At 30.7% G+C, this 12,261-nt stretch overlaps 1 protein-coding gene across 3 annotated transcripts in view; it reads right to left on the bottom strand.

Moving 5' to 3' along the window:
• The window catches only part of LOC150103276 (protein O-mannosyl-transferase Tmtc3-like), a 267,650-nt gene that overhangs the window by 68,219 nt on the left and 187,170 nt on the right, over positions 1-12,261 (bottom strand). For all 3 annotated transcript variants that reach the window (XM_090397332.1, XM_090397333.1, XM_090397331.1), the window contains exon 4: positions 11,480-11,616. In XM_090397332.1, coding sequence (XP_090253458.1) covers positions 11,480-11,616 — 137 coding nt within the window. The remainder of the gene's footprint in view (positions 1-11,479; positions 11,617-12,261) is intronic.

Below are 12,261 nucleotides of genomic sequence, written 5' to 3'. Positions count from 1 at the left end.
ACCGTGAGATGCGATGATTAATACCCTTGGAGGGTAATGGATGGCAATGCTGTAGCCAATGAAGTTTTAATTGAAGCACTGCTGTTACCCTCTTGCCATGATCAGAGCTTTAATAGCTCAATAATACCTTATCCCTATACTGTACTCTACAGATAACGGGGAAGATGAAAAGCATTCTTGCTTCGCCACTTTAAGGCAGTCCCTATAAGGATAAGGAATAATAATTATTTTGAAGTTAACAGTTATGATCTGAATGAGACAGAGGGTAACGGATGGCAATGAAGTTTTAACTGAAGTTTGGCTATTGCCGTTACTCCGCCATGACGAGAGCTTATTGCTCCATAACATCCCATCCCATCCATACATTTTCTTCTAGAGATAACGGGGAATATGAAAAGCATTCTTGCCATTCACTCATCTTGCCAAAAAAAAATATGTTATTATTATTGCCTGGTATTGAGGTTTGACATGAAATATATGGATGAGCTTTCTAATCAATTTATGAATATTTATCTCACGTTAATATTATATTCATTAAGATGTTTATAGTAATTCGTTTTAAGGAAAATAAGTACGTTTGGAGGAATGTGTATTCAATTTTCATTAAATAGCATTTTTATATTTTATATTAATTATTCTTGTCGCAATTATTATTATCGAAAATAATAATTGCAGTAAAAAATTCGCATATATATATTTGATGTTTAATATTAGTTTAAATCATACTATTTAATATTAGACTATCAGTTGTTGTTAAGAAATTACACTCCATTGGAATGCACGAAAAGATACTGGTTTGAAAATTTATCAGTCAAACAAAACATATGCAACAAAAAATTGCTACGTCTATAGTACAGTATTCGAACCGAACACGGAGCCCCTCAAGGTGCAATACTAAAAGAAATTGAACTCTAAAATTATGGAATTCTAAGCATATAAACTTGAGACGCTATGTAATCATATTAAGCAATTACTTCAACAATGCGTACCACATTACAATTATACACACGGCATAAAGCAGCCTACCACACCTCCACAAGATCAACTACTCTAGGAGATTAAAGGGAAAACATCAAAACATACGTTAATATGCCAACGTTAATTCCGTTCTCTGAATAAAAGCTTATTCTAACTCCGAATACGGTGGGATTACATGCCATAATATACATAAACTTATTACGACAATAACATGATATGGCTTATATAACAACTTCCTTATCCTTACATAATTCTAATCCTTAACTACCGTAGTTTTCTTAGGAGCATAATGAATTTCATCCATGGTTACATAAACTCTTTCTCTCTCTCTCTCTCTCTCTGTATATATCATGTCATAATCTTGTCTTCGTGGACTTCGTTCACTTTAAATTTACCATTATTCTTCAAAAGGATTACTGTAAAAAAATGCAAATATTTAATATTCTCTGATGCATTTAACAAAAAACAAAATGTAATTGTAAAATGTAAAAATAGTAATTTTATTCGCTTATATAACTCTTAAACAGTAACTGTAAATTGTTATTATTATTATTATTATTATTATTATTATTATTATAGTTATACTAGTTAGTATGTCATTGACATTAAACATATCAATAAAATTATATCTATAATCTAGACTAACAAATAATAGTATTATTGCCTAAATTTTACAGTTATTTGCATTCAGCTTAATTGAGAGATAATAAACAATAATTTAAAACTTATTGCCATATTTTCATCTATATATAAGCTAAACGCTCCCGAAGATGAGTTTATATAATCAATATTAATTTTTTTCTACTGCTAACATGATCATTACTATTATGTTTAACGATAAAATATACTCAGCATTTTGTGCCAAATTTTAACCCGTAATAGAATGCTTCGTATGATAATAAATCTTTATAATTATCAAAAAAGAGAAAAAAATTAGCTTTCACCAGGAGAACTTATATATTTATAACAAAATACATATTTAAACCGGTATTTTCAATAGAGTAAAATTATTCCTAATTATTATGCATCAATTGATTTTAATTAAACTTTCTTTCCTGTCCATAACAGCTATCTAACTTTTTTTATCTAAATCCGTTGTTTCTGTAACCCATTGCTAAAGGCTATTTCACATGTTTTTAATTCCAACAGGGGGAAAAAAGAACTTCTTATATTTATTTGCTGTAATTCACCTCGTGATTAATTTTTTTTTATTATCCCTCTAGTAAAACCTGGTGCTTTAAGTGGAACAAAAGAAGAATATTGGGGTTGAATAATATCCTACTAAACCGTAGAGATTATATATACGAACTATTACATGCGGTAAGATCTTAAGAATTATTTTAAAAAAATTTTATGATTGTTAATGTATCGATATTTATTTAAATTTAAGGTGTTTTCAAAGTAAGATGTATAAATTTTAATAAATGTACTATTTTAAGAAACAATTCTAATTTAATTAAAATATTTTAAATTAAAAATATTATTCATACATTTGTTGTTTAATAATGATTTTATGTACTGTATTTATTTCACCTTAATATCAGGTGGAACTTTTAATGGATATTGAAGTAATCAACTGAATTTTATATTAGTGTTTACTATAACATATATATTTGTCTTTTGATATAAAAATATAAATTTATCTAAATAAGTGAATTATATTTTAAAATAAACTAGTTTGTGTTATAAAATTGTTTTTTAACTTTATTGTTTTAATATTTTTTCTTACTTTAAAAAGTCAATAGTTAATACACCTAAAATAATTAAACATGAATTAAATATAAATAATTTCTACAAGCAATGACGTAATTAATTTTGTGAAAGCAAAATGTAACCATTTGTTTCTTATCATCGTACATGTGCAGAAAGCGAATATTTAAAGCACAACTGCGCATCTATAGACCGTTCAACTAGTTTTCTTTCAAATGCTTCAGCAGGTTGACCTCCGAAATCAATTTTCCGTGTTTATCGGATATGTATTATTGAGCGAGGAGAAACCGTAAATCGGTAATCAATTTTCCGAGCTGGCAGTGACAATGGAGTTGCAGCTATACTAATAGCAAAGGATGAGAAACGTAGCGATCTTTATCACAGTATGCCAAATGCAAAACCATTGCTTTCACTCGACTTGCTTCAAATGAACGTACGTTTCAACATTACCTCTAAAAGGGGTGGGAACAGGGTGGAGAAGCTTCGATAACCATCAGCTAATAATGTTTCGGAACGATCACAATTTTCGAAGAATTTGCATTCATCTTAGAACATCATCGTTTTAGATCTCTTTGACCTTTTTCGGCAAAGGCAACAGTACTTCGACAATAAACTATAGGTGGCGCTCTAAACATGGAATTATTGACTTTAAATTTGTCATGCGAAAATGGGCCGATAATTCAGTCTATTTTAGGATGGAAAACGGTGCGCTATGTTTTCTCCACTGCTTAATTATAATTTTGCTTTTTCAGTAATGCTTGAAGTGTAATTACAGAGAGTTGTGCGTGCCTATTTCTATCATCCAAATACTCCTTTTTTTCCTGCAATTTATTCCCAGCTGGCGTTCTCAGTGAAGAACGGAGTGTTTTTTATTCAAATCGGTTTTATTTCCTACTATCCATTGGCACGTCCATTTATTTTCTTAGCACTTCCCTATTTTCCGTATGAAAATATTCATTGCTTTCATTGAATAGCCGAGGGCCTAAATAACAATAATCTCCATCTTATTACGTTTCCTCACTCATACTCAATGTCCTCTTTTTTCTATAGATTTTTATGACGCTATGGTGAACTGATTAAAAGCATATGACGAATAAACTGCGTTGAAAGAGTTTTTCCTCTTGCTTCCTAAAAATACATCGAATTTATTAGAGTAGCATAAAATATTGCTATTTCACTTTCTTTTCAAAGCAGGTATTCAACAACGCGCAGTTGATACGATAAGAACACCTCGCACACACACGCCTTTTTTTATAGGCTTCACTATGGTGTGAACTCTTACTGATATTCCGCATTGGGAAAAAAATAAATTAATTACTACAACAGAATTGTGTTTATCAATTTCTTTTAATTATAAATGCAAAAGAAAAAAGAAAAATTATGTATAATTATCCTTCAAATAATTCCAAAATAACTCACAATCGAATAATGCCAATAATTTATTCCAAAAACAAATTAGAATTCATATAATTGAAAACATAAATCAAATTCCTATAATTCAAAAATTAAATCAAATTGAAATAATTCAAAAATGATTATCGAATTTGAATATTTGCAAAATAATTTCAATTCAAAGGATTCAAAAATATTTTAGAGAAAATGAAGTGTTATTTTATACATGACAGAAATTTTTCTAGGATAGTCTATGGAGATATAGATTAACAAGAATTTTCGAAACCATCACAGATATTTAACACTAGTTAACTATTTATAAAATATGTTTTAAGAAAATAAAAACTTTTTCCCAGCTTACCAGTTACATGTGTGTTTAAATGGACTAGATCAAGTCTATTCAAATGACAGATTTCAGTTAAAACTAGTATCTGAATTTAGAGAAATTAGCGGGGGGGGGGAAGACATTCAGAAAAAAAAACCCGCCTTGGTAGGAAGACTTTAGAAATATTCATTATAAGATATATTAAGCTTTCTAAGGATTTATTCTTATATGTAAAGTATTAATATATATATTTGTATCATACGACATTTTGGGAGGAATGGGAGGCTACGTGGAAGTATCAGTTTATGTTGGATTTTGTAAAAGAAAAGGTTCAGGATTTTGATAGGCAGTTGTTTGCATAATATAATAGAAAAGTCCCTTCTTTTCATTTTTCTTTGTCACAAAGTCGATTTTGTATATTTATTCAAAAACAGTTTAGAAACATAATATAATTATATCATTGCAAAAACTGATAATTATATAGTGGATAAGCATACACGTCTTGTATACTCCAAAATCATTTCTTACTATTTCCTAAAAGCAGATTAGTTATAGAAATAATGAGAAATCTATCGTCAAGCCATTCCTTTGTCGGTGTAACTGCTTTCTCAGAAATGGGAAATAAATCCATGATCGGAGAAGAAGGACGTTCACTTTTGATAAATGCGAACCTCTTTCATCGGAACATTTTGCGATGAAGGAAGCCACATCAAACCTTGCTATTAGTCATTTTAGATGCGCTTTGGATCTCTAATAATTTAGGTGAAAAATCTTCGTGTTATGAGCAAAAAAAGAAGTCAACACTCCTATTTTATCGGCTGGGCTGCCAGAGTTTGATAGACGTTTGTCCAGCAGATAAAGAAGGAACAGATGATGTATGGGTTCGACAATATCTGAATTTGCAATTTACGGGCGGGCTGATTTTGGTCATTCGCAGTCGTGTTACAAGTCCAATCGTTAATCCTTTGAAAGGCCATATAAACCTTCCTTTTTTGTTGTCCTTCGTCAATAGTATTGAGAAATAAGCCAAGCATATTGAAGATCCATAGTTGAAATATGGAGATGCAAATATTGAAGTTATTATTTTCAGGTGTTTGTAAGAGATCTTACAGTTGCATTGTTCCTTACTTTAGCCATATCTAAGGACTATAATATCCAGAACGAAATGACTTGTCATATGTACAACGTTTATAAATTGTTAAACATCGAAATTTTACTATATAGTCGAAACTAAACACAGAATGGAATGGATCAAAATTCCGATTTTACTAGTCACGTTTCAAACTAGATTGTCTCTATGAGAAAACGATCTTATCCTTTTAAAGTTCTACCAATTGGCAATTGTAATGTATGACGCATTACCAATATTGATAGATCCACCAGTGAGGATATATAATCGCTGTACTCTTCCACAGTATTCAGAAACCGAACCAATATTTTTTGTATTAACCAAAAGCTCCTATGTCTGTATATTGCGTTTTCTTTTTCTGGCCGGTTTGCGGAATGAATAACCAAAGTTTCCTCCACCTCCGTCTAAGACCAGAACTAACTCACTTTCGATTCAGAAGAACTGATAAAAGTTTCTTAGCTTCCTAGATGGATTCGAACCCAAGTCTTTCAGACAAAAGGACATCATTGAAACCAACTTTTTAAATGAATCATTTTAAATGTAGGAAACAACAAGAATAATAAATTTCAAGAACGCATTCTTCTCTAGAGTCGCTTATAAGATGCATGCATATCTTCAACAACAATTTACATTGCGGTAGAATCACAAAAATATCAAGATTTTATTTTAAATGTTATTATAAATAACATTTAAAAATCAAGACACATTTATTCTGGTATCTAATTTTATTTTCTGATTATGGGGAAATCAATTTGAATAATAATTATTATTTAAAAATACAAATAGAACATAAGAAAGCCAACATAATGGCATAATAAATATCTTATATAGTTTTATTGTATAATGCGGACATTTCATGATAAGAAAACGAATAAAAATATAATTATCATGTGTATAATATCAAGAAATTTCTCTTTTCTAGTCAGCAAAGTAATAATAATTATTGGTTTTAAAACAGTGTTTTTATTTTATATAATAGAATTTGGTGATAAATTGGATGACAAAACATCGAGAGATATTCTTTTAAGAAAAACAATATGGTGCTTTTACCTTCACTCAATAACATAAATAGTGTTTAAAAGAAGATAATAATCCTACACAGAGGTAGGAACTTAAACGTATTTTGCTATCTAAAAATAAATTTCATAAAAACTCGTTTGTGTGAAACTTGATAAGCCTCAGAGGATTGATGAAGTGTGTCCCATCAAGCTGGACGGAGTACAAAGAGAAATGTTTGAGCTCTTAGCTTTAGCTTTAATAATGAATAGTTTATTAGATTACGGGGAGGTTCCAGTTGACTGAGGAAAAGAATGTATTACCCATTCTATGAAAGAGGGTCAAAAGGTAAAGTAGGAAGCTATAATGTGTGAGTCTCACATTCGAGGACAAGAAAATAGAGAGAGAGAGAGAGGGGGGGGGGTTCGATACAATATTGCATAACTATTTTGTTTACAAATTGGAGGAATATGGAAATCAAAGTAACATACTCCTACAGTGTCTTATCTTTGTGTTTCTGTGTTTCTGCAGTGGCCCGTAGGGATCAGTGTCAAAGTCTGTTGCTATTCTTAATCGTTATTAATGATACAAGATCGTGGAATGAATTAAACGTTTAACGTCTAAATTACCAGACGATACTAAAGGGAGATGAGAAAAGCATCTACTGCTTCAAACCAATCAAACTTAATAGGACTTTTCATTAGTTTAAGAAATGGAAGCTAAACACTTAATAGCCCCCAAAAAATGTAAATATTTCATTCGTGTATTCATTTCGTTGTCAAACACATGTGCGACCTCATATTATGTACTCAACTGGAGTTTGTATTTAAGAAAAATGTATGTTGCGAAATTGTAGAGAAATGTGGTCAAATGTTATCTGAAGGGACTGATTACACTTCTGGAAGAAAAAAATCTGTCCGAGTACGAAAGTACTTGACTAAATTTCTAAAGTGTGAAATATTTAAAATAAGTATGAGAATATTTTAATTTATTGTGAGTGTTTTGTTTCGTAGACAGTGGTAGGTGGGATGAAAGGCTGTTTTCAGTGTTTCAGTAACTAAAATGAATGAATTTAAGCGACAATGTACCAGGTATAATTTTGACTGACTAGGCTCAACCACGACGAGTCTACTGATCACATGACGTTTTTTTTTTATTAATAATAACTAAATAATAAACATTGTTTTGAAGAATCAATCATTACGATTAACTTAAATACCTTAAATTTAGAAAGACTGAATACTTTAAGCATTTAAAGGATATTCATTTAGAATAACTGGTATTCTTTATGATTAGCACTCAAATGCTTTTATTAGGACTGTTTTGTGCATGAGTCGGAAGAAGTACACAACATTCTTGTTGCATGTAAATTTCGATAGTATGAATTTATATGAGATATACAATTCGCGATAAGTACAACTGCAAACACGATCATCTCGTATAGTGAAACATAGTAAAGAAAATTAATTCTAAAATAAAATAATTATTACCTTTAAACACGTTAAAAACAAAAAGAACGATCAACAGCAAATTGACTTTTCGAAGCTACGCAAAAGATGCCCGCGAAATTATTAAAAACCTTTTATTTTAAAGTTTTAGAGGTATATTGATGCATTAATTGTTTTTTCAAGAAATTTTTAATATACGCAAAAAATATTCTAAATATTAGATTTTAATTATAATTAGCATTTTTATATATAAATATAATGAAATAATCCTTTATTTTTGTTGATATTTAACAGAATGTGAAAATATTTCTAAAAATTATACGTCCATAAAAAAATAAACTATTGAAAACAAATGCATTTTACGCCAACAGAATTGTAATCAATTCTTCATAAAACCCCGATTATATAGATCATAGGTAGCCAACAGCAGGCACGCTGTCCTCATGCGGCCGTTAACATGATTTTGTGCGGCCCGCGAGAGGATAAAAACCATATTAAAAACCATATTCAATTATATGTATTATCAATTTAGCTATTAGTTTCGACCGCAGATTTTCTGATTGATATGCTAGTTATATTCATTATTTCTGATGACGGAAACAGTTAGTCAACAATCGTCACAAAGAAGCCGACTGATTGATGGCCACCTTCAGGATTTGTTACGAATATCGTCATCATCGTTGAAAATCGACTTTGATGAACTTATTACCGCACATGAACGCCCACAGTGTTCTCATTAAGTTGTGTTACATGTAAAAAAATCAGAAATATGTAATTAAATTTAATGTAACAACTTATATTTAAATCAATCAAGTATTTTTTATTGTTCTCCCAGAAGTAAAACGATTTAACAAATATAGTAATTCAATACATATAACTATTGCCTTGAAAACATGCAGAGTTTATTTTTATTTAAGTTCTGTCTAAAAGTGTGCGGCCAGTGATGCTACCACTCATCATATATTGGCCACGCCTGATATAGATCATTCAATAAGCTATAGATTAGTAAAAAATACATATTTGTGGGAAAGAAAATAAATATTTTCCTAAACCACAGTGTATGTGTAAAGAAAACCAGAGTAAAATTTACAAAATATGCAAATTCGACATTTCCGCAAAATAAAAATCTCTGAAAGCTTGCAATTTCATATTCTATCTTCTTATACACAAAACTACAGCACTTGAGAGTTTAATATTCAGAAGATTAAAGTTTTCACCAGCAAAATTACCAGTGCATATATGGATACTTGCTTGGAATAAGTGCAGATGCAATAATGCTATTTTGCTTTAGCTTGATAAACATCCGTATACGAAGAAATAAAAAAAAAAGAATTTTCGAAGATTAAAACTATGCAATGCAATAAGTAGAAAGATATAAGAAGCGTATTCATTGCCAATCTACTTACCAGCTTTAAAAAAAAAATTCTTACCTCGACTAAGATGCGAATCTTCAAAGTTTTATTAAAGTGAAAAAATAAGATTTTGCTACGTTCGGGTAGAAGCGTGCAGTTATTCTTCCCAGAATCAAGGTAAAAAGAAAGAAGAAGAAAAAAAGCAAACATGGAGAGAGTGGAGTATACGAAAAGCTAGATCTAATTTCAGAGTAAATGCAAACGGTGTCCTTGTTCTTTTATTAGATTTGCGCAGTAGAGACGAGGTGGTGCAGCGTTTGTTAGAAGGGGCTTGGGGAAGGGGGAATGAATATGGGGAAAAGAAACGGAGAAAACTCGTTTAGGTGGCAAGTAAAACTAATTTCTCGAAGTGTAAGATGATGCGTGAATTAGGATTATGCAAATTTTATAATTATACGATGTAGCTATTGTGTTCCCTTGGGGCATTTCATCTTTCTTTATATTTTCTTCGGTTCGGTCTCAAGACGCTGTGTCAGGTACATAGTCTTAAATGTCAGCACTCGAACGCGGCTACTAAATCTTTCATGGCAGAGACACAAAAATGTCTCCAAGACGTTGCAGCAATGAGCTGTCTCTAATTCAACAAAATGAGGCTTTTGTCCATTGTGCAATTCGGGTGACGTTTTAGAATTAAAGAAGACATCCTCTAACTTAATTTCAAGACTAAGGGTCTTAATGTCATTGTCTTCAGCGTTTCGTGAAGAACACAAGGCGTGCACATGATCTTACACAAATTGTACATACACACACACACACTAAAACCAATAGACGAAAACTCTGAAAGAGAAAAGATAAACACTTCGTTCGGATACCACGAAAAGACGTAATTAACAGAATACTACTCTTCTGTTTGCTTTTATTTGCTGCTTGTTGACAAAAAGAACCGCAAAAATATCGTCGAATGATGTTCAAGTTTCACTCTTCCGTTAGAAGGAGTGACGTCATTTCCGTTGGTGCACAATTTCACTCAGCTGACATACAATGATATCATGCTTTCCTGTGTCTAGTACTGCGTGCATTCACATTAAATCCAGCTTACAAACCGGAAAACCGCTGACCATAGTAGTATACGGTCTCTGAGCTCAGAATTAAGCGACTTTTAAAAAAACCGTCTACAAATTTTAGCGCCAATTTCTAGCATCGAATACAACTCCTATTAACTATTCGCAGGACGAATTACTTGTCACTTTCTATCCTAAATTAATTAATGCGTTCGTTAATGAGAACAATTAGGTCAGATTTTGAAGGATAATTGTCTCCCAGTTTATATCATTAATAAAGCAATGGTCTTGACATTGCAGTAGGCGAGTATCGCTATACAACGGAACACTAATTATATCCCAGTTGCTCATCTGTTTGAGAACAAATCTAATTGACTGTTTACGGAACATTCATGGATGCTTAGTTATATGAATAATTATTATTCACTCCACTATAACGTCTATTAAATTTAATAAAATAAAATTTAAAATAACAAATTTGAATTAAATCTTTTTATTTTTTTAAAATAATTAAGAAATATTTGATTCAATAATTATACACCCATTATTAAAAAATATATATTAATTATAATAAAAAGTGAATGATGTAGCTATTGTGTATAGGCATAAATGTGTATATGTGTGTGTGTTAATTAAATCATGGATTAAAACATAAAAGTTTTTTTTCTCAGAAAGTTTACAGTATTACTTTTGCGAGATTTTCCAAATAGCTTATCATTCAACCTCCTGTATATGTATTTCGATTTGTTTAGCAATACCTTTTATAGAGGGTATTACACATGTCCTTGCGTCTACCTAAGTAATAAGTTGACAGGTGAGTAGCAGCGAGAACACAACCAGTCAGTGCTTGGCTACCACCAGCACGGAAACCATTTAAGTCGTGCCCCGATAAATCCACGTTGATGCCTATCTACCCGTTACACATATAGTGTTACAGTCGTTTCCATAATCAATTTTTTTTTGGCTTGAAATGTAATACATTTCTGTCATACAGGAAAACAAGTTTTACAGGGGAAACTTGCATTCGTGGTGAATAAGCCTAATATTCTGCATATTATATACATTATAAGCAAATACAGTGATCTAACCTGTAATAGAGCAAACAAACCACGGCATGTAAAAGTACGTTGACTAGATGGTAGCCAAATGGATTTAACTCATGGACGGCGTAATTTAGTCGAAATGTAAAGACACACAGTGGACGGTAGGACTTGTGGCTTTGTTCCTGAAAAAGAAATCGACGTTATTCATTTAAATAAATTATTTATATTTATATAAATAACTTTACATAAATTATTTATACAAATATAAATCATTTATATAAAGTAATTTTGAAGTTTATATAAATATAAAGTTTATATATATATATATATATATATATATATATATATATATATATATATATAAGTTTACCTAATACTATAGCCTGTTTGTAGAGTATTCGATAAAATAGTTTTTTTTTTTTTGGTAAAAATGTAAATAAGTATATATCGATGCAAATGAAAGCAAATAAATGACGTCATTGTGTTTTAATATAGTCGTGCAGAAACAACCGTGTGACACGTCACCTAACGTGGAAGTGACTTTGTGTCAAGCAGATTCAAATCTGATAAACAAACAAAGCAAACGATATCCAATTAACAATTTTATTTGTGTAGGTGGCAGCACAGGAGTGTATACGTATTGTTTCCGACAATACAATATTTGCAGAGTTTCATAAAGTTACTACGAGATTTTTTGCTATATTATTGAATCGACATACATGAATGTCATTAAAACTAACTCGTTCTCAGGAAACACGAGAGATCTGAAATCTTCATTTTTAAAATTATAAGTGTATAAATTAAGTAACGTAAATTACAATTATATA

Source organism: Typopeltis vanoorti, chromosome 9, assembly GCF_054136105.1.
Source record: "Typopeltis vanoorti isolate ZY-2024b chromosome 9, IOZ_Tvanoo_1.0, whole genome shotgun sequence".
Classification (NCBI taxonomy): domain Eukaryota; kingdom Metazoa; phylum Arthropoda; class Arachnida; order Uropygi; family Thelyphonidae; genus Typopeltis; species Typopeltis vanoorti.
Note: the sequence above shows the minus strand (reverse complement) of the source record. Positions and strands in the feature narration are given on the sequence as shown.